General features: G+C 37.6%; 1 protein-coding gene across 5 annotated transcripts in view; it reads left to right on the forward strand.

Moving 5' to 3' along the window:
• The window catches only part of vps50 (VPS50 EARP/GARPII complex subunit), a 151,844-nt gene that overhangs the window by 79,875 nt on the left and 47,681 nt on the right, over nucleotides 1-24,288 (forward strand). For all 5 annotated transcript variants that reach the window (XM_017454791.3, XM_017454795.3, XM_017454792.3 and 2 more), the window contains exons 14-19: nucleotides 7,968-8,059; nucleotides 8,151-8,245; nucleotides 8,664-8,762; nucleotides 11,979-12,069; nucleotides 14,441-14,617; nucleotides 18,551-18,669. In XM_017454791.3, the coding sequence (XP_017310280.1) occupies nucleotides 7,968-8,059; nucleotides 8,151-8,245; nucleotides 8,664-8,762; nucleotides 11,979-12,069; nucleotides 14,441-14,617; nucleotides 18,551-18,669 (673 nt within the window). The remainder of the gene's footprint in view (nucleotides 1-7,967; nucleotides 8,060-8,150; nucleotides 8,246-8,663; nucleotides 8,763-11,978; nucleotides 12,070-14,440; nucleotides 14,618-18,550; nucleotides 18,670-24,288) is intronic.

Genomic DNA, 24,288 nt, shown 5'->3' on the forward strand with positions numbered 1-24,288 from the left:
GAAATCATATCAGTAAGCACTGGTTGTAAATATGTCTTCAGCTGTTCAAATGCACATGTTTTTTTCAGTTTTCCAACTGTAAGTTGGTTAAGGAAATGGCTTGAATTCATTTACTTTGAAGAAGAAGGCATTTGTGCCATCTCGCGGCTTTGTGACCAGCATATTTCCATGGTACTAACTGTCAAGTACGGCTTAGCCCAGGCTGTGAGGTAAGCTAAATGTTATTGGCTATGTAACAAGGGGGAGGAGTCACTCATTATGTCCTGCCCTGACTTCCTGTTTCAGCGGAAATTACGTCAACACATAAATAATGCGGCACATTTCAAGCTACTTCACGTAGCAGGGCTTAATTTGAATCTTTTCTGCACTGTCCCCTGTCCTGTGAGCCTTCATAGGAGGAATTTAGTGTAACTTTGACCGGCTTTTTCCAAAATGGTCTGACTGTATTGTCATTGGGCTTAGACCTTGACACTATTGATAGGTTGATGGATTTCATTCGAATTAATTTATTAGTGATGTCATACAGAGTGAAATTATTTCAGAAGCAAATATACCCAGGATCATTTACAACTGATCAGTCAGTGGCTGGGGTGTGTTGTTTTGCTCACTCTCTCATTGATGGTGTGGAGAAAATAGAGAGAAGTGAAGATGGTAATGATTTTCTCAAACAAACCCATAGTTTTACAACTTTGTGTATAAATAGATTAATCCAAATGGTTATGGTCATAAATATAAACAATGCACTTTAGATTCTAATTTCCAGAAGCCATTTTCTGAACTGTCTATCATAGGATTTGTGGCATGCTAACTGTAATATCATAGCATTAGATTTTTATCATGATTTCTGCCTTGTGCTTCTGAAAAAGCTGAATTTTAATAGCACACACTTGGGTATGCGTGTGCGTGCAAAACATTGAGTAATGCACCAATCCCATGTCAAATTGACAATTACACCTCTCGTTGCCTGCCAGTGCCTGCTGCATTTATCTCTGCCTTTGTTAAGTCTACTCCTCTCATTTGGCAGTGCTGTCAACAGGTAAATTGCCTTTGCTGGCCTGTGACTGACTTTGCTGTCTAATTTAGCACATCGCATAATCTGCAACAATGGCATGTTCAGAAAAAAATCCCTGTCTGGTTAAAAGTAATAGCCAATAAAATTCTCAGGATTAGCTGTTGAAGCTGTTTTCTGCAGGATTACCCACTGGAAGTTAAGATTGATGGTGTTTCTTGGATTGCTCTGTGGTGTTTTTATGAAGAGATCAGCAGGTTGTCTTTGGAAATGGAGAAAGAGAGTGAAGATATGGCTGAGGGTATAGTCATCACTTGCTGTAAATTCTCCTTCAGATGACATGGTTAAGCCGTGTGCAAAGATTTTTCTGTTTGACGACTTCTTTATGTTTCTGCTATTTCCAATTTCCCTTCTACATTCATTTTTCTTCTTTCCACAACAGAAGATGCCATTTTGGATTAACCACAGTATTTTACTGCAAAGTTTTTATCTAATAATCTCAAACCTTGCACTGTTACATCCATGCTAATGACGGTTGTTGGGTTTCCTTCTCTAATATCCTATATTCATGAAGATGGCGAGGGAGGTGGTTTTGTTTCATTTCTGTCCAATCAACATTTTCTCCCATTTCTGTCTCATTTCAGAAAGTTTTTTGAGTACAGGGTTGAATTTTTGAATGATTTCAGTTTTCCCATGAATGAGGGCTTTTTTTTTTTTTTTTTTTTTTGTCTTAGGTTTTGTTATTCTGCCGAAAATTTCAGTTTACATGCGTTATATACAATACAAAATACATTTCTGTATGTTAATGTTAGGTCAGTATGTGATTTCAGTGTTTGGCTGCATCAATTTTTTTAGCTAAAGTTTAGATTATGTATTTAATTATGTATATGAATTATACATTATGAAAATGGCATACAAATGTTATTACATTTACATTGCATTTATGGCATTTGGCAGATGCCCTTATCCAGAGCAACTTACATTTATCTCATTTTTTTTTTTTTTTAATACAACTCAATAGCAGAAGGTCTTTGGCTGTTGCATAACACAGACTGAGTCGTGTCTCTCTCACATCTCTTAAAATGCTAATTTTAAAACCAATCTGGGGAAAGTGGCTTCATGCACACTAATCTTATTTCACCAAGCTAATAAACTTGAATATATACAGTGGGAATGCATGTTTATTATAGTCTAACTGTGTAATAAAGACAATTTGCATGATATATTTACTCACTCTTAGTGAGAACACAAGTAAATGAAGCGCTGCACTCCAGCGAATGAATGACAGTGTGAATACGAGTGTGAAATAATGAATGAGCGAACAGAAACGGTTGACTTGCATAATAATAAATAAATAAGCTTTTTTCAACAAAAAAAAAATGCTAGTAATAGAACATAAAGGTTCTATACAGTAAAATAATGTTTTTGTCAATAATAGGAATTTGAGCTAGGAGTTCTGAATGAACAAATGTTAAATTACCCGAATGCATTTACCTAAGGCAACCACTAGCCTGTAATAACCGCCATATAAACGACCATTTATAAAGAACTGAGGTTTGTCCGCTATAATTTTTATGCAGTATGTCATTATAAAGTATTCTTATGAAATGCATTTAGTGGGAGACTCTTAAGGTTGTTTTCGGTCACTGAGTGGGGGGAAAAAAAGACACATCTGTAGAATTATTAACACTGAACTGATGAGGAGTCATAGAAGGGAATCGTCTTATTCATTCACAGGGGATCAGACCTTCTTTTTCTTCAAGTAGTTAACCTCACCACCCCAATCATTGCACCGACCTCTGACATGACATGCCCTCTTCTCTCAGGAGTTTAGAGAGTTTAGAATGATGAGTTTGATTTCATAAATGGCAAAAAAAGAGTAGAGATTGAAAAAATTAGGTGTGTTATAACTTTCGACTAGAGTATAATAAAGGTAGTCTATGTTTTCTACACACAGGCCCCAAAAGAATAGTGCCAGTTTGTGTTGAATTAGTTTTGTGTGTGTGTGTGTTTTCTAAATGTTACTAAATGCTTTTAATGGCAAGGATGAGTTTGGATCTTGGAGACTTCTAGAAATTTTAACGGAAACATATCACACACATGCATAATTAGGCTGCGTTCACGCCATGTCAGAAATAACGTAATTACTAGATGACAACGTGGACGTTCTACTCGGAACTGTTCACATCTTCGGACTTGGAATTAAATGAATCCCTGTGAGTTGATTGTTGACAACTGCAAAATTACTTTAAACTGTATTGTATGTCTTTTATTTATTTTCAGATTAATCTTGCATTATTAAGACATTTAATAATAGTCAATTATGCAAATTATTACACTGAAATATTACAAGATAAGTACTTAACTACTGCTAAAGCCAACCATGATTGTAGATGTTGAGCGGTGTCAAGAAACATTCAAATTACCACATGAATGCAAAATAGAGTGAAGACACAATTTTGTTCATAATGTAAAAAAACCAAAATATTTTTATAGGCTTTTTGAATGCTTTTGGCATCAGAGTTAGAAACATGTGGCAGACACTTTTAACAAACTTTCTCATTGTTTTCAGAAACAATTTGAACAACTTTAAAACTTGAATAACATAATTTGTTTTGCTTTTATTTTGTCCGTACCTGGTGGAAGCCTGCTTCCATAAATGTAATACCTGCCTTCGGTCATACAAATTTACATAAGCAATTGTCATTTTCTCACAGCTCTGATGAGAAATTAACCAATTTGCATACACTCTACCCTATGTTTGGCACTTTTAGGTAGTCCTAAACTGCATATTCATCAAGGCAACCATGTAAAACAGACAAGGTTTTATAGTTCAGGCGAGAAACACAATTCCCCATGGAAACTGTGAATATATCAGCTTGCACGTTTTTGTGAGTCTCTTTAAGTTTGCACATTTTTCATTTAAATTCAGTTCAATTTTATTTGAATCGCGCTTTTAACACAGAGAACAGAAGGTGAGTCACAAATACAGAAAGTAGAATGTTTTTACACATGAAACCACTCTCATTATGTTTACTTTCCATATGGAGATGGTCAAATTTGACTCTTACCCTTATGAAAAACTGTATTCGTCAACTTATTATAGCAGTGTGAGACACAGACAGATGCAGACAGGCACCTTCTCTCCCTGTTTCTATTTTTCTCTTTCTCTTCCCTACAGCCGTGACTCATGGTGTCATTTGTTGAAATAATCTCTTGATATTGGCGCATGCTTAATTTAAGAAAAGGAGCACACTTGAGTAGGTAGATATACAGTAGATGTAGTTTCTATTAAAATCCTCCAGGAAGCATGTGTGAGCTCATGGCTGTAATCACTGTCCTTACTTTAGGGACTTAGTGTGTTTTCTCATGTATCCGTTGGAATCGAACCGAACCCGGTTTCCTCTTTGGGGTCGTATGTTCAAGCAGGTAAGAACACAGCAGTCGCACTCAGGTGTCGACCAAAACAACCAGTCCAAGATCAAAAGAGAGGTGGTTCTCTCTAGCGTGGTTCCATTGCGGTTTGTGGAAATTGATTCAGTTCTGACTGCAAGAAAGGAACCAAATATGTCGTCCGATTTGTTTTGCGAGCAAAATCGTTCTTTAAGTGTGAGCTGCTCAACTGAGCTGTAAGACGCAAACTCAGCCAAAGGACAGAGCTGGAGTGAGGAACTTGACAGAGAGTTCTAGGTGTTGACTTGGCCTTCAAATTCCCCAAAACTCTATCCGATCGAGCATATGTTGGATGTGCTGGACAGACTAGTCCGATACATGGAGGCCCCACCTCGCAACTTACAGGACTTAAAGTGCACCTATTATGGTTTTTCAAATACTACCTTTCATGTAGTGTGTTGTAGAGCTGTTTGTGAATGTAAAAACTTCTGCACAGTTTAAAAAATCAAAGCGCACGACAAACGGAGTTATTGACTCCCAGAAGAAGGAACCGATTCTGAACAGCTGAAATGAGTCGTCAGTATTTCCAGACTTACTTCCTGTAATAACCTACGCAGGTTTGGAACAAAAAGCCCCGCCTCTGGTCTTAATTTTTTTTCAGACTGAGCTGAAACTCATTATGGTAGTGGGCATTTCCTTTTCGACACACGCTAACAGCATTAAACCAATCACAATAGACCGGGACATCTGGCCAATCAGAGCAGAGTATGCTCTCTGAAAGGAGAAGTTTCGAATGAATCCTTAAAAATGGATCATTTAACGAGTCGTTTGTGACACTGGGGGGGAAAAAAAGGTAATGCTGAAATTTAAATTATGAGCACATTAAAGTGTTTTTTGACCTTGGATGCATGTAAATCTATTGTAAAACAAAATTAGGCATGTTTCAAAACCATAATAGGTGTGCTTTAAAGGATCTGCTGCTAACGTCTTGGTATCAGATACCACAGCACACCTTCAGAGGTCTTGTGGAGTCCACGACTCGACAGGTCAGAGCTGTTTTGCAGGCACATGGGGACCTACACAATGTTAGGCAGGTGGCTTTAATGTTATCGCTGATCGTTGTAGTTTCCAACAATGAGATCAGACCCCTTAAACGATAGCACCTTAATAAATAAACAGGACGAGTCTCACCTGTTGTGCAGTTTGTGTTTTTTATTGTGTTGTGTCTGTTTCTGGAACTCTGTGTCCAGTTGAGCTGACCTGTCCTCTGTCTGAAAATTCCAGCTGTGCATTTAATGTGTGTGTGTGTGTGTGTGTGTGTGTGTGTGTGAGAGAGAGAGAGCGCGAGCGAGCAAGCTGCCATGGATATTTTCCTTGCTTTCAGTTTGTTCCCTCGAAGCTTTACATAGCAAAGAGCCAGGAGCTCTCTGATTAAGTTCCAGTCAGTTGGTGCTTTCAGCATTAATGGTGATGCAAAGAGCACTTTGGGCATTTTCAGCATCACTGCAGGGCTCGTCTGTGAGGGTTATACCATCGGATTTAAAACCGAGAAGCCTCTCCATGCAAAATGTCTTTAAATGTTGTTAAGGAAGTATTTCCCCTAAGCAGAACTTTACATAACATGTTTGTTTATTCAGTACCAGAGATGTACTTCCTTACAGATAATATAATACTATACAACAGCAGCTGTAGCGACTCCCAGGAAACTACTCCGAGATAAGCACTTAAGACGCTTTTTTCATGTTTTTATTCCAGTCTTGACCTCTTTTCCGTCTGCACTGTTTGCACTGAGGTTGCATGGAGTCCTGCTTAGCCAAGATTAGAGCATGCTACTTAGTTTATTTATAAAACCTTTCCTTCATCTCATACTTCCTTTCTCATAATCCCAATATTTTCATGTCACCTAGTTCCTATGCCAACTAATCATATGCTTTTGTGCTTCATTATAATTGCATAAGATCTCAGAGCACGGTGAACTTGCCTCTCAATTTTAAGGTTTTTTTTTTTTTTTTTTTAAGTGAACAAAGTGAATTGAGGTTGTACAAGCAGTTGTTTAAATGCAGGACTGTAATCCCTGGATTCTGCTTGGCACATGCACGGAAAAAATGTTCTACCAAATTTCTTTTCCTGTGTGTGCTTTGGTCGTGTTTTCTACCTCTGTGACTCACTGATGAAATTGTCCATGAATGATGGAGAGTTTATAAAACATGCATGCTGTGTCCAAGTAAAAGGTCATCGAGGGCCTGGAGCTACGTCCACCTGGCGTCAGCACTGGAGCATGTTGGGAATCTTATGTTAGACAAAGCTCAGGCCTACATACAGCACTGGCTTGTGTATAGTGCAGGGCTGTCCTTATTTTGGGAATAAATATGAGACGGCCCATCAAAAAAAACGGTTAAATGTTGGGATAGCTGAGTTCTGGAGAAATGATGAGAAATCTGGTTTTGATCAGAAATTTTGGTTTCTGCTAATAAAATACTTTGGTATCTTTGCAATAAGAAAGCATGAACACAGTTTACCAAGCAGCCATTGAAATGCTGTAATTTAGGTTACTTTCTGAAAGTTATTTCCCACTGTAAACGTATAATTCCTTCAAATGTGCCACTAATTTCCTGTTTTTCTATAAGTAGATAAGATTATAAATGTAGAAGCAGGCCGGGGGTCTTTCAGTGGAATTGAAATGAAATCTTAATAAAATCTTTTATTTTCTCCCTTTTCACTTTTCTTCCTTACATTGTAGTAAACTGTACACAACTTGAAATGGTTGTTTTATATTGTTGTGGTCTTTCCTAAGACATTTTGTACCTCTAGTCAGCAAGTAGAAGGATTCTGCAGGACATTTTACTTTTACTGCCACCAAGACATTATTTCATTTCTATTTGGGACCGTTTTATTTATAATGGGTTGTTGTAGGGTACTTAAGGAAAGAAAGGTCTTCTCAGGCGTTCCTTTTTATTGCCAAACACTAAAGATCTGATACAGCTTCACGTCTCTGTGTAATGCTCATGAATATAGAGTGCTGTCACTAAAATCATGCTGCACCTCTCTCTTATTCTGAGCTTGTCAGAGTAGAATGGCAGCTTTCCTGATGCTGAGTGGCAGCTGTGATCCTTTGCTTGTAATCAGCCTGGTGCAAGTCAGAGAATGGCATTGTCTGCTCCCATGTTATTAGCGAATAGCCCAAGCTGTGATTTTTAGCATCAGGGTTATTACAGGTCTGCAGTAAAGTAGCAGGTGCCGGTCAGTGTATGCTGTAATGTGTTTGTGTGAGATGCTATTTCTCATTTTTGACAGTTAGCTTGGATAATGCAATTTAATTAATTTCATTTTCTTCAATTTCAGTTTTCTTCAAGTTCTTCAGTAAGAATTTGTCAGAGTAAGAATAGTAAGTGGGTGACACTTGATAGATTGGTTTTAGAATGCTTATTTATTTATTTATTTATTTATTTATTTTCCTCACTCACTCATGAAGGTATTTGATGCTTACTTCTTGGCAGGATACTCTATATCAATAATTTAATTACAGTCATCTTTCATTAAGATTTTTTGGATGCTGTTCCTGCAGATGGTACTAGCGCCGAAGGCTCAGAGGAATCTACAGTGGGCCACAGCTATGTGAAGAAAAAGCTTGAACATGGCCTTAGCCGGATTTGGCAGGTCAGTAATGTGCTCATGTTATGTTTTTTGCCACTTTTTCTGTTTTGTTCAGTAACTCTCTGATCACACCTAACTATTTTTCTATGGTCAGGACGTCCAGCTGAAAGTGAAAGCCTATTTACTGGGGACGGACATGTCCAACTTCAAGTATGATGACTTCATTGTGGTGCTGGACGTTATTAGCAGGTAGGAAGCTGTGTCCTCATTAGTGTTAATTGGTTTGGCAGGAGGCCTACTTGTCTGCTTGGGCCCAGTGTGTTTAACCCAGCAGTGAGGGAGGGTGCATAGGGCATCAATGAAACCACTTGTTCCAAAGCAAAGGAGAACTTCCATTCAGCCTCTTTACAAGGCATCTAATTAAAAGGCCGCTGAGTGTGTGGAGCCTTGGCTCTGTTTTGCTGACCGGCGTAACCCCTGCTCATGGGTCAGCAGCGATAGCAATCGCATTGGTCGCATGTGCTATAAACAACTCTGTGGGCTTAATAAGGACTTGTAGAACTAAAGCCTACTGTCAGCCATTACTGTTCATGTTTGTGTGCTATCTCATGTTCTATTCAGTCCTCTTTTTTGTTTTTTAACTACGTCTTCTTGTCTGTGTCTCTAGGCTAATGCAGGTGGGAGAGGAGTTCTGTGGCAGCAAGTCTGAGGTGCTACAGGAGTCAATTAAGAGACAGAGTGTGAACTACTTCAAGAACTATCACAGGTGAGCTAGCCAAGCTATGGTCTTACCTGAATCTCTGCTCTCCTCAGTCAAGCATTCAGGTCTTATGAATAACTGATGTCAGCAAGTGCACAGGAGTTATCTTGTATTATGCGTATGGTCCATGAACAATACTTTTGTTTTTGCTATACACTGATATTTACATCTTGATGTGTTAAAAAAAAAAAAAAAAGAGAAAAGAAAAAAAGAACATGGCACCTTCGGTGACCAACCACCCAATTTTTAGGTGAGCAAAAGTCACTTAAACCTAAAGTAAATAACACTTTATATTTGGTTGCATATCCCTTACTTGGAATAACTTTATCAAGTTGGCAATCCACTGACATCACCAAACTGTGGCATTATTTTTTGTGATGCTTTTCCATACTTGTACTGCAGCTTCTTTCAGTTGTTGTTTGTTTTGTAAGGTTTCTTTTTTCAGTCTCCTTCAGGAGGTGAAATGCATGCTCAATTGGGTCAAAGTCTGGTGATTGACTTGGCCAGTCTAAAACCTTCCTCCTTTCCCCCTGATAAAGTCTTTTGCTGTCTCACTGTCGTATTGCATCCCACTGCAGACCGAATGTTTCTGTAGACTTCTGAATTTATTCTGCTGCTACCATCATGAGTTACATCAGCAATAAAGATTAGTGAGCCTGTTCCAGAGTGGTGATTCATGACAGGACCCTGAACTGTGGAATGTCTAAGACTGGCTACTAGCTCTATTACAAGGTCTATGGTTCACTTATAACAATTTCTAACTGTGCAGGTCATTCTTAATAATGCAAACATGAATGCTCTCCCAGTTTTCTCCCAAAGTTGACTTCACTTCAGTACACAGTTACACAGCTCATCAGGGGCTGATTATGTAAAGCTGATTTTTTAGGTTGATTTAATTTAATAAAGGGTTTGGTACCAATGTAATTGGTGTGACCACTGGACAGTTCAGTGACAGTTTTTGGGATCACTGAGGTTATGTAAATATACAGCCTTCAATATATTACCTTCAGATGAAAGAGCACGAGCAGTGTGGGCTTCATCCCTGTTTTTCCCTGCTGACACTGGGAGCACTGTTCAGATACTTTTTACTAGCGGAGAGGGAGCGTTTTAGATCTTTTGTTATTATTTTACAATCCCTGCAGATCTTTCAAGTCCTGCGGTGGCATTTTTAAAAATGATAAACTGTCATCTCTTACTCAGATTACTCTCAGAAGCATCGATAGAGGACACATATGGCAGATAGAGACACTTATGGCGGAAATGACAAAAAGTCTTCTAAGAATGTGTGCGTCTTTTCATTACATTTCTTTGGCATTTGCTGATTCACGTACTCCTTGGCAGCAAGTGCTATTCACATCATTTTTTACATAGGTACCTTTACAGTAGGTGTATCCAGACCGATAACTGTGCATGTTAATGCAGATCATATACAACTGGTTTTTGTGTGACATTTCTACAAAAATACGACTTGTACATGTTCTCTTCAACTTCCTGGAGACAGAGTTGGTGGGGTTGTTCCTGTACAGCTGTGTAAGCAGCTGGGCGACTGTTTCTTTCTTTCCAGACACCAAGCAGCTGAGGAACATCTCTTGTCGGTTGTTGTGTTGATTGATGACAAACTAAGACTCCTAATAGATAACACAGTCAAATTTTTTTTTTTAATGGACTGACCTACAACGAGATTTTCAAACCTTATTGACCAGAAAAATCGCACAATAACTCAGCGAGAGGGATGAGATGAAGAGAAATATAAGAATTAATTGTAAATAAATAAATTAATAAATAAAATGCAAATATGCCAATGCATTATTATGAAAGAACAAAACTGTTTTTCTTTCTTTCTTTTAAGCACAGCTGTATTTCTCATGTATTTTGATAGGTGCCATTGTGATTCTTAGCATGATTAGCAAAGACAAGAACAGATCTGTATAACAAACGGCATGCACCAAGCAGGAATGCACCAGGCAGGTCAGACCAGTTGGTGTTTGTTTGTTTTACATAAATTAAATGACAGTTTTTTGACAGTAAGAAATGGTGTAAGCTGACAAACCACCATTCTCTCATCAGCGCAGTGTCTTTCATTTGACAGAAAAGAAGACATGTGTCTTGTGCTAAAAAAAAAAAAAAAAAAAAAAAAAAAAAAAAAAGCAGCGACATTCTAAAGTCAGCATAATGACTGCAGTAAAAAAAATTAAAAAAAAAACCTCCTGTCATTACACAGAGAGGCACTCAACTCCTATCCAGCAATAACCTGCCTGTAAAGATCACATCTTTTTATATGGATGCAAAAGAATTATTGATGCATGCACTAGAATTTACTTACATATCAGGACAACGTCCAAACATTGATGAAATGCGCTGTACTCCACTGAGTCTATTGTACTCCTTCACTTCTACATTAGTGAAATGAGTTTTTCTCAATCTCTATGAAAGTGTTGAAAGTGCTTCAAGTATTTAAAATGGTCTGCACTTATATAGTGCTTTTATCCAAAGCGCTTTACATTGTGTCTCATTCACCCAGTCTCACACACACTCACACAACAATAGTAGCAGAGCTGCCATGCAAGGCGCTAAGTTGCCATTGGGAGCAACTTGGGGTTCAGTGTCTTGCCCAAGGACACTTCGGCATGTGGAGTCATGTGGGCTGGGACTCAAACCGCCAACCCTCTCTACCACCTGAGCCACAGCGGCCCTACTCCTCAGGCTGCGCTTCAGTACGCTGAATTGTACACCTCATGCATAATAAAAGTTCAGTAGGGCAGGTGAAAGTGCGGCAGTTTTACATTCATGTTTCTCAGTGGAACGGTGTCAAGTCATAGTAAATATTATTATCATATACCATCTCGCATTAAGCTGGATTGGTTCAAAGGTATGATTTTTAAAGCCTTCATATTTTGTGAATGTTGTCATCTTGGTAATGACGTTTTTTCATGTCCGCTTCAGAGTAGACTATACATGTTTTTGCGGGGCATTTTGTTTAACCTACGTTTTCTAACCAGCATTTTGACTAATTGATGATAGAAACGTGGTGATGGTTGTCTGTAGCATAATGGGAAGGAGTGATTGTAAACACAACCAAGGTGCTTTTCTTTCTCAGAAAAGATGATCACATTGTTTCAACAGTTGGCTGCCTTTGCTCTGTGTCCATGATTTTATTCATAAATGTATATGTTTCTTAAGGTGAACGTGTTTAAATCCACCCATCTCTTATTTCTTTGTTAGAACACGCCTGGAGGAGTTGCGCATGTTTCTGGAGAATGAAACATGGGAGTTGTGTCCCGTGAAGTCCAACTTCAGCATCACTCAGCTTCACGTAAGTCTCAGCATAGCACTAGAGGCAGACGTTCAGATTAGAAATGACTTCAGAGGTCACGTTCAGGTGCTCGAATTCAAGTGATTGTTAATTACTGTACGTATGGACGTTAATTAAACTTGTTGACAGCCTTCTGGGGGGTTTTGCAGTATTCTGACTGCTCTGTTAACCTTAGTGTTGACGAACATAAGCTCAACATGCTAAATTATAATTCCCTCTTGCAAACCGGCCCTTATGTTTTCTGGTTGTTGTTGTTGTTGTTGTTTTTTTTGTGAGATTTTATTAAACTTGGGTTAGGACATTAGAGAAAACTGCATTATGGGTGTGGGAATGTATCCAAACACTGAGTCCTGGCTTGGATTATCTCCTTCTCTCAGCTGTAGAGAGAAAGAGGAAAGACATGCATGTCAGGTTTATTTGAACATGAGCATTTTGAGCCTCCCGAGGTCGCAGTGATGTCAGTCACTGAGAAAATGATTTGTTTTGCACTTTGCTGTACATGCCCAGATAGCCTGCAGTGAAAGCATATTTTCCTCAGAGGATACTATGAATAAATCTACAAGCGTTTCTATGCTTAGTCTATTCAAATATGGCCTTTTTCTGTTACTGAATTGGTCCATTGAGTGCGTTTAACATGAGCATTTTGATTGGAATGATTAGGTTATGATGAGATATATATTAGCCTGACCACATCTAATCAGTACTCGGATGAATAAAAAGATGAACAGTTTGTGGTCTGAGGTTATTTTTCTTTAGCTTCCCCTCCACCCCCACTCAACCCTAAACAACATCAGCTTTGGGTTTGAATAAAGCCTCTGCATAAATGGCAAAGATAAAAAATAATCTTTTTGATTTTTATGGCCTGCCCTGTTTTACAGCATTCATTTCACATCCCATTTAATGAATTGTTGCAGGACTTTTCATCAGTCTTTTCATACTGCTATTTTATTATTTGGATAATCATAAAACAATAATGACTGGTTATTCGATTAAGTGAATGTTGCCCAGATTAAACCAGGGTCTGCTAACCTGAGTATTTACAAATGCAGTGCTTCGTTCTGCTGGTTTTGTGTTTAGGGCTCAATCTGTGACATACTGTCCATACTACACATATTAAAACCTCCAACAGTAAACTGTAGTATGCAGTATGTAAACAGCATAAATAATCTTTGTTTTGGTTTTAGTGTTTGTATAAATAAAATGCTATAAACTGACCTGTCAAACCTTTACTCATATTGCATAGGAACTCTGCATTTTAATATCAGAGTACGCTGCCACGAGCTCAAGAATAAAGGAGCAGTCCCCCCACCCCCCAATAGAAACAGCAGATAAGGCAATCGACATGAACCTGTAACAATAGTCACAAAGGTCTTTTGAGCTCTCTGATATTAACTGACACCCTGAAAGCCCCACCCTCTTCCCTTGTGCCACTTTAGTAATCTGTAATCTCCTCTCGATTTTCCCGCTTGAAAGATGAACTGATGCAGCGCCTTCACTTTCTGTCAAGGAAAATGGAGAATGTTTTGAGGTTATTAATGTGAAATAAAAATCTATCAATATATGTTTGACTCTGCTCACATTAGACAAGTATATAGTTAATATAAACCACACAAAAAGGCACTTTTTCAGTCTAATGTATGGAAGCCCTAAGAGGCCATGCCTTAATATTTTTTTCTTTCTTGTTTTCTCGTGATTGCGACTTAATTTTCTTGTGATCTCGACATAAAAGTGACATAGAATGACATAAAAGTTTTCTCACGACGTAATTTTATCACGAGAAAATCTCACGCCTTGTGAATGGGGCTTGTGTTGCATGCACGTTGGCGTCTTTGTCAACCTGGCAGCCTCATTCTCAAGCGTCGGACACCGATACTGTCAATCACTGACAGACATAGAGCTGTTTCAGCTTGAGTTAGTCCCTGATCAAAGTTCATCCATGATGCTGCAGGATTGCACTAATCTTCTGCTGCCCCAGAACAATAAAAACAACGTTATGTCAAGTACACTGAAAAATTAAGTCATGATCACGAGAAAACAAGAAAAAATAAAAGATAAAAATGTATGGCTTCTTAGGGTTTGTGTATAAAAGACAAACAAACCAGCTTTGTTTCAAAGGTTTTTAACTGGATTAAAGCCTTTCTCAGGTACTGCTACTTTGGCTGATTGATAGTCACATGACAGTGTAGTATATGAAACTATAATTCTCACGTATTTAATGTTTCCTTGCATATTTAGAAGACCTTTCTGTGTTGGACAGTAGTGTTCTTTTTAATTACCTACTGCATATATTTGAAGAAAGGTTTGGTAAACAGTGAAAGCTAATAATATTGGTTATAACCGTAGTAAACACTTAAACACTGTTGTGTTGCAGGAGTTTAAATTTATGGGCCAGTGTCGTTCGCCATCAGTGTCCCCAAGCAGGCAGCCAACCTCTAGTGACCCTGAGGAGCTGTGTCTCTTTGAGCAGTATATTCTGGGAGGAAACCCTTTTGAGATGCAGATCGACAATAAAGAAGAGGAGAGTGAGGATGTCCTGGCGTCCAATGGGGTAGGCTTATTCAGTAATTACATGCATATTACACATGCATTACATTTTACACCGATTATTATTTCCAATTATCCCTAAAACATAACACGAATAGTGAGTAAATAAAAACCTTTATATAACCGTGATGTAATGGGATTTTTAAAAAGGCGCACAATGGCTTAGCAGTTAGCACTTTCGCCTCACACCTCCAGGGTCCGGGGTTCGAGTCCCGCGTGGCCCTGTGTGTGCAGAGTTTGCATGTTCTCCCCGTGCTGCGGGGGTTTCCTCCGGGTACTCTGGTTTCCTCCCCCAGTCCAAAGACATGCATGGTAGGCTGATTGGCATGTCCAAAAGTGTCCGTAGTGTATGAATGGGTGTGTGAATGTGTATGTGATTGTGCCCTGCGATGGATTGGCACCCTGTCCCCTGCCTTGTGCCCGATGCTCCCTGGGATAGGCTCCAGGTTCCCCGTGAACCTGAAAAGGAGTAAGCAGTAGAAAATGGATGGATGGGGATTTTTAAAAATTATTTATTACCTCTACATTGGATTTGTGTTGCTATGATTAAATTGGATCATTTTTTTATTATTATTTTGATGTGTGAAGCAGATGTCTGTGATACCACTTTCTATCAGGCCTGAGTGAACTTTAGTTCTCTCCCCCATTTATTCTTCAATAACATCATTGAAACCACGGTGAGCTGTTGAAATAAATGGACATAATTATAATTAATGGTGTTAAGTGGCTTATAGGCTGTCTACCTGTCATGTTGGATCAGCATTATGAAGGGTGTCGTGTCTGCATGGAGTTATCACCACTCAAATGCACTTGACATTTCAAAACAGATATCGGGACAACGTAAGAACATTTTATTCTGTTGATGGCGTAGGCCATGGAAAGAAGTGTTTTTACCTTGAGACAGCATAGAATCATTTTTTTTTCTTCTATAAAAACCAGACAGTTTTGATTACTGTAGTCTGTTAACACTTGGACTTTACCTGTTCATATTCATGCTATATTAGAGCCTGTTGTTGATCCAGCAGGATGTGTTAACATTTTTCACAGCTCCATGCAGTGCTCAGTATCAGGCATGTCTATCACAGAGTGTTTTCAAAAGCTGCCCAAAAAAATACAGCACAGGATTGAGAGAGTTATTAGCGTGATCATTTGGAGTGGTGTATCTGCAGTTCTTAAATTTCTCTCCGTTCATGGATCAAGCGAGCTGCATACAAATACAGGCTTTTCATACAAAAACATTTTTTGCACACACAGACATTAAATTCCGGTAAAATAGGAAATGAATAAATTTTTCATTCAATTATTTAAAAAAAATGTATATTGCCTTGTTCTTGATTGTTTCTACATCTTTCACTACACACAGTCTAGAAATCAAATAATCAAATCAGTCAAATATTCAACCTGGAAGTAGAAGTCTGCTGCTCTTTAATACACTGGAACCGTATTCTTTTCATAAAAGATTTGATAAAAATGAGAACAGCGTAAGCAGAAATAAAGAAATAAATAGCAGCACCTACAAAATCTTGCTGATTTTTTCAGCCTCCATGTTGTGCTTTTTACCATCACCTTTCTGTAATATTTTTTATTTAAAAAAATTGTCAAATTAATACATAAAAATAATAAAAAGAAAATTAAAATAAACAAATAAAACATGTTTTTGTAGACATTAAATGCATCATCAAATCAAACAGTTATACACTACCCGTCAAAAGTTTAGACACACTCATTCTTTATTTAACACCCCCCCACACACACACACATTTTATAATAATAATAAAGTCATCAAAACTCTGGAGTGACACAAATGGGACTATGGGAATTATGTTGTGATAGAAAACCCAAAATAAATCAAAATTATTTAAGATTTTAGGATCTTCAAAGTAGACGCCCTTTTTGTCTAGAATTTCCATAGATGTATTCTTGGCATTTTCTCAACCATTCTCTTGAGGAATCCCCCTGAGATGCTTTTTAAACAGCATTAAAGGAGTTCACACCTACGCTGGACTCTTATTGGCTGCTTTTCAGAATATTTCGCTCCAACTCATCCATTTAAAAAAAAAAAAAGTTTTATAAATCAAATGTTAGTTTTCTAATGAAAGAAATTAATATTTTGGCACAATTATGGTTTTATCTACAACACCGATTTCAAACATTTAATCATACACCTTCAGAATAAAAGATTTTTAAGGTCATGAGAAACATATCAGTCAAGTGTCTCCAAACTTTTGATAGGTATTGTATGTTGTGTTAAAAATATATATATATAATAATAATATTAATAATAAATAACATTTTAATATTTAGATATCATTTACCCGATAGCTGGCTCCGTTCGTCTGAACCTCTTGGAATGGTGGCCTTGTAGAAAACAGTATCAGTGCTACATACATAACATGCTAATGATGCTGATAATCAATTAGGGAACTTTCTGATATTCAACGCACATAGTATTGCTACTGTGAACATTTCAAAATGTAGAATGCCCCCTAGGGTGCTTTCTGCCTAATTAGATAGCATTTTGGGGCAGCATTTGTGCTCCTGAGTTAAAGCATGTCCCGAAAGGAAGGTAGCGTAATGCACCTTATTTTCGACAGATTTAAATCCGAATCGCATCTGCCCTTCTCGGAAAGGGTCACTTTTCTGGCAAGGTAGCAATTTTTGAAAATAATATTGTGATAATATCAAAAAGCCTGAAAGGTTAGGGAGTTATCGTGACTGGGGAATATAATGTACACACATACAAACACACCTAGTCCCTGAACTTTGTGCTGAAGGGAATTAATCAGCCCTTGGGTAGGAGGTGCAATAATAAATGATACATTTTTAAGTTTGTTCAGGAATAAAGCAACACTTTCAGTAGTCCTGCAAATTTACCTCCAGTCATTCTGACAGAGAAACCTGTTGTTGCTGCTCTGTGAGTAGGTGCTGTATTTTAAAACCGAATTGGAGTCACAGAGAATCATTTCTTTTACAGTTTTGTGACGCTTCTTTGGAGCATTTTTGATTTTCATGTTTATACATGTTCAGACATCTGTTGGAGGCTTTGAATAACCACATATATGAAAAATCCATAAGAGTCATACAAAAGGATGAAAGTCATTCCCCTAGAATGCATAAAAAGGGTCAGATTGACAAGACAGGGTATGACTTTAAAACCATTCCAATAATAATTTATCAATAAAACAAGTCCTTGATTATCCATGTATTCCTCAAAAATATTATATGTGAGCCTCACAAATTTTATTTATTGGTCATAGGTTCTGAAAAAATAACATTTTTGAATCACTAACCAAATCTTTGTAATGGTGGCTACAACTAAAAGTTACTGTAGCCTCAGATTCCTGTTCTTGGCTGACAGGAGTGGAACCCGATTTGGTCTTCTACTGTTGAAGCCCATCCGTTTCAAGGTTTGTTGTGTTGTGCTTTCTGAGATGCTGTTCTTTTCACCACGGTTGTAAAGAGTGGTTATTCGAGTTACTGTGGCCGTCCAGGCGGCTTAAACCAACTCAGACCAGCCATTCTCCTCTGACCTCTCTCATCAAAATACATTCTCGCCCACAGAACTGCTGCTCACTGGATGCTTTTTTGTTGTCCGCACCACTCTGTGTAAACTCTAGAGACTGTTATGCATGAACGTCCCAGGAGATCAGCAGTTTGTTTATTGGAAGTAAACAAATAAATGTGATTGCATCATTAAAACATTTGTGTATTATCAAATTCTTAAAATAATTTCATTCCACTGTAGATAAAGATAAAAACAGGATACCTTTTCTTTGAAGGAAGCCATTGAATTCAGTGCAGGTCATTTTAACCCCCTTTGTGTAGATTGTGTTTGTGTCGTGAATTCTAGACTTAACCAAGCGCTCTCTGCAGTCTTGACTTCCTGTTGCTCGTTCTGGCCTCACTTTCCTTCTTCCTTCTTCGTCTTCCATGTCAGTACGAGTCTGAAGAGCTGGAGAAGAGTGTGTATCAAGACTATGACAGTGACAGTGATGTGGCAGACGAACTGAAGCAGGACTTTGTGGATGAACAGACTGGAGACGTACCCAACAAGGGGTCAGTATATCAATGACACCACCCAGCCAAATTCTGCTCAACACACACTCTGTGAAGTATCACACATGTTGGGTTTTAACTAATGGGACTGGGCAGGTTAGTTGAACTTTATAAAAGAGGTCTAAAGTCCTCAGCCAACTTCGTATGGAGACAACATTCAGTTGGCTTCCGTAACAATATGGTGTAATTGTGGCCTAAACAGACATCATGTGAGGCTTCGCTCACCGTCATGTGCACATGGCATCTGGGCAACCTCCACAAATTAACACACTACTCGACCAAGCCTATGATTTGGTTGTTTCAAAGGTAGAAAGGCGCACTCAGATTTCAAATAGAGGGAAGAGAGGTTTAAGGGCCTTGCTCAAGGGCCCAGCAGTGGCAGTTGAACCCCCAAACTTCTAATAATATGTACATTTTACCATGCTTTTTTTTAATGACATATTCATGCATTTTGTATATTGCAGGGTTTGTGTCTCATTTCTATTTTATAAACCTGGGTACTGAGTTACCGGATTGAATCAAGCTGTAAAACTTAATGCGTGCGCGGTACAGATTGGGCAGCTCTGTCGCTACCTGCTCTGTGTCCACCACCGAAATTCTAATAGTGCCACCTGCAGTACTTGAGCACTCGTATACGACGGCCACTGCAAAACCACAGAGGGCTGTTTCATCTTCATGCAACCTAGCCAAATGGTGTTAAGCATAGTGAGGCCTTTAGTGTGTGTTAACCTTTAGAGAAAATGTTCTGAAGAATATTAAATAACTTGTTAGAGCTAAATGTCTATTTTGTGAATAATTAAAAGATTATCATGGACTTTTTAGACCCCACAATTAATGACCGCGCTAATGCCTTCTCATTCCTGTATTTAATTCAGTATGCCTGGGAAGCAACTGAATAATCTAATTTATATACTCTGCAATCTGGCCCCTTGAAGCTGTGCAGGAATTGAATCTCTCACTGTGTGCTGTGAGAGCCTGTGAGCAAACATGCTGTCATTAGACTCTTATCAGTTTAATTATCCTATGAAGAAGGAGCCCTTTTAAACCTATTCAGCTGCGTTTTAGAGCCAATTTGGGGCGTTATCTTCATTAAACAGTTGGAAAATGATTTGCTGTAAATGGCAATAGATTATAAAAAATTTATATATTTTTTTTAAAGATTGCTAGCTTTAACTTGATTCAAAGAACTAAGTGGTTTAACTTAATTAAACCACACACAAGCAAAGTGAAGGGTGTCAATACTTTAATCCTAGTGAAAATAGAGAGGCTATTGGGTGTAGATTTTGCCAGAGGATGTTAATATGCAACTGGAATACAGGGACACATTTTCTGTGGTTGAATCTTGAAATTTTTTTTTATGTGCATGTACGGACTGAAAAGCTGTCATTCAATATAATTACTAAACACAGCGGTTTGGAAGCCATTTGGTATTCAACTTTCTTGAAGATGGCAGATAGAGGAAATAAACGTCAAAGCAAGCTGAATATCAGACATAGAAAAACATAGTTGGCAATTTAATAAGAACAAATTGTGTGTTAACATGGTTTCCTTCTAAAGCTGAGAAATGGGGTATTTGGATTTTTGGATGTTGTTTAGGTTTAGGTAAGTCTCTAACAATCCTCTGGTGCCTTCCAGTAACAGGTGTGTTTGTATTGAGATCAAGTGGCACTTTAATCGTACACAGGTTGAGTACAGTCATCTAATTATGTGCACCAGAGCTAAGGGGTTTCATAGCAACGGGGCTGAATATGTATGCAATCATAAAAAATAAAAAAATCTGAATATTATTGCCAACTATATTGTTTGTCCCATTTAGTTTCTGTTTTCAGGTTTTTATTGATGAATTAATGGATGGATAGATGGGTTATATATTTATTGAAGAAGAAGAAAAATTTTTATATATATATATATATATATATATATATATATATATATATATATATATATATATATATAAAATATATAATTTGAAATTAAATATACACAATAAAGAATAATGACAAAGCAAAAAAAAAATCCAAAGTTTTATAAGTATTGATACCCTTTGTTTAGTACATTGTAGAAGCACCTATCTATTAATTTATTTATTAACAAAAATGATGTGGATCAGCGCGACCTTCAGTGAAACCCTCAGCTGAGTGTAGTGTAGTGCCATTTTACACTTTTTTTTGGTCCGAGTAATTATTTTACAGTACTCTTCTAAGATTAGAGTGATATATATCTCCAGTCGCAAGTATAATTAAAGGAGTCATTAATTTATGAACACTGTTGAATTTCAGTCTGCTCTTTCCCCACTCTGGGGACTGGCATTTTTTCCTCCAGCACAATCACACTTGACTTGGCACACTTAGTGGTTATTATACGAGTAACTCACAGCTGCAGAGGGATTATAAATGTAAGGCTTGGTACGCTTGCAGCTCATTTGTTTTCTTTATAACACACATCAAGTCAATGACCATGCATGATAGGTTAACATTTTAATTACCAAAGCCTCCCCAGCAGACTGATGTATTCTTTATATTGTCAGGGCTTAAAGAGCAAAATTCATGAACCGTGTAACAAAAACATACTATTTACTATTACTATTATTTACATATTAACTAGTATATTTTACAAAAAGTCAGGGGATGGTCCAAGCTAACGGAAGATGGTTGCGGTTAAAAGAAGTTAGGAAGTATCATTTTTGGGCTGAGGAGCGCCATCTATGCAGTGCAATTTAGCAGAGAATTTAACAGACTTAGCTGGTGTTTAGCTTACATGCCTGATTTCTATTGCTTTAACAAGCATACATAACTCACCTAAAATCTGCATCAGGAAACTGGCTAGCTAATGCTACATAGTTTTGTCACATTCTTGCAGAGGAGTTGTCTACAATGGACATGTTTAGCTAGCTATTGAGTTTATGGCATCTGGCTAGGTAGCACATCGGCTTTCAGTGCCACATCGTCCTCAATGCTGTAATCATTAAACATTAAATCTCAAATGACAATATTGTAAGCACCAAGAACCTTGTATGACTTCAGCTTCTCTCTAGTATAAACACTCAGTTTGTTATAAGATAAGATATTTATATATGTCTGGTTGTTGCAGACTGGACCACTGCTTAGCATCGGTTAGCCACTGACAGGACACCAAGCCATAAGAGACTTCTAGATTTATACCATTTGAAAGTGGGGGATTTAAAATCCTGTTTCTACTGCAGAAAAAGAAAGAAAAACTACACAGACAGAGGATTTATTTGTCTTAATACAACTTGTTGCAAAGCTGCTCACATGTGGCTGTGATTTCCCAGCTCCTTAAGGCTGTTTTTATTTATTGTTAGTTTTTTGTTCATTTTCTTGCACGTGGTTCACAAAACCTGGCAGTAGCATGCTGAGTAAACCTCCTTCAAACACATTTAACATCAGGTGAATTTCAACGCCAAGCGTTTCCTTTTAACTTTAAAAAAAAAAAAAATATATATATATATATATATATATATATATATATATATATATATATATATATATATATATATATATATAATATATATAATATATATTTCAGTGCTCCAAGCATCACATTTGAACACATGTAAGGGGGGGGGGGGGGGGGGGGGGGAGCATAAAGAATGTGTGATAGACTTTATGGCATTAAGTTCTGTGAAGGGGACAAATACGACAGCATTTATAAGTCATGATCACACCTTCATACAGCTACTACCAGCAAATAACATGGAGCGCCTTTCTGTAGGTGACCCCCTCACTGGGCATTATGTCCGGTCATCCAGAGGCTGGTGATGGAGATGGTCTTGTTTACATGTTTACGTTTAAGAATACATACACAGTCCACAATCCAGCACTAGTACGACTCTTTAGTTAAAGCAAAAATAAAGCCACAAAGAACAAAAGAAATCAGGATCATAAAAAAGAAAATTGTTAAAAAAAAAGAAAGGTTTAAAGATGGTCGGCAGTGGAATCATCGTTGAACGGGTTGCACAATGGGAATATCTGTTGCGGAATCATCTGAATAATTTTTTGTGACAAGGAATCTTTTTCTTCAGTAAGGGGACCACCGCCAGTGAGAAATGTGTTCCTTCTCTCCAGTGCTGCATCTTTTTTTTGCTTTCGCTTTGAGGTTTTTTCAGCAGTCTTTCAGATTATTAACATCTCGCTTTTCTTTAATCCCTGCAGAAGCAATGAAATCAGTGGTTAGCTGGACCCATCTGACTTCTTTCTTTTTATGTCATGTTATTTGTCCTTTTGTCTTCGATTTTTGTTCCATATTGCTTCATTATTTGATAAAAAAAAAAATTTCGTGGCTTGTAAAATTTGAGCTTCTAATACGCTGTGCCATTTTCTCAGCCTGTATCAGTTATGCGAATGAGCAGTTAATAACGGCAGTTTAATTATTTTTTTAATTCAAAAATTTAAATTTACATTGTTGCTGTTTAGTTACACCGGAGAGTTAATATATTTCCAGGCTTATGAAACCCGCATGCACTGCCACAATGTTGTGAATGGCGAACCCATCATGGCGAAAATAATTAATCGTAAATGGGGGTTTTAAGTTAGAATTCTAATCCCTGATTTTTTAAATCTGTGTTTAAAATTAAGAGGTGTAACACAACTCGATTTAAAATCAAGCCCAAATCCTAGATTAGCTCTAAACTGTGCTTAATTTAATCATTATTGGTGCAACCCACCCTTAAAATTTTTAAAAAGCATCAGAAGTGGCACTAAGCTGATTCACCAAATAAATACTGAAGAGAGAGAAAATGAATTGAAAATGACAGCCAGAAAATATACAATTCAAGACACTTGTAAAGCCTCTGTTTAAGCCGAGATATTAGTCCATTCAAAGAAGAAATGCAACTTGTTGAACAATATGTCCAAAATTTTATATCGCAACAATAAACAGTTTTTAGGAAGGTAAATCCATTAACCATCGAAAAACAAACCTTAAAAAAAATCATGAGTATATCATAATACTTACCTTTTTATGGAAATACAATCTAAACGAGCACCACTCAGCAGAGCAAAATGGTGCCTGCTGTCTCACTTTACTGAAATTATCTTCTCTTTCCTCCGAAGTAATGAGTAATCAGATCCATGCGGTGATGTGTTAAAGGCAGGAATATAGTGTATGTAGCTGCATTGATGAGAGATAAGCCAATGACTGTTGAGTCTGTTCTCTATGACTATACTGTAGTTAAGGGGAGATTCAATTCAAACACTACTACTGGTAAGATCATTAGACTTAATCACCACTTTTAATTAAGCTCAGTAGCAGCTATTAAAACATACTGATGTCTATATCCACACAATCTGTAACATGCTTCTGTAATGTTATTAATATATTATTATGTGGTTTATGTAGCGGCTCGTTTTCATTTTCATATGGGTGTTAGAGCATCCCACTGTGGTGTGATTGACCAGAATGTTGTGTTGTGTTTTGTTGTTGTTGTTTTTTGCAGTTAAAACGTAACAGGTTTGAATCGGTTACTACACAGTGGTGTACTCCTTTTGTATGCTCGCAGCATACGTGGAGATGTTGGCACATATTAGAAACAACACAAAACACCCCATTTATTTTTAGAACCACTAATGAAGCTGGCGACATGGTGGTGCAGTGGGTATT

The sequence above is a fragment of the Ictalurus punctatus genome, chromosome 24 (genome assembly GCF_001660625.3).
Source record: "Ictalurus punctatus breed USDA103 chromosome 24, Coco_2.0, whole genome shotgun sequence".
NCBI classification, from domain to species: domain Eukaryota; kingdom Metazoa; phylum Chordata; class Actinopteri; order Siluriformes; family Ictaluridae; genus Ictalurus; species Ictalurus punctatus.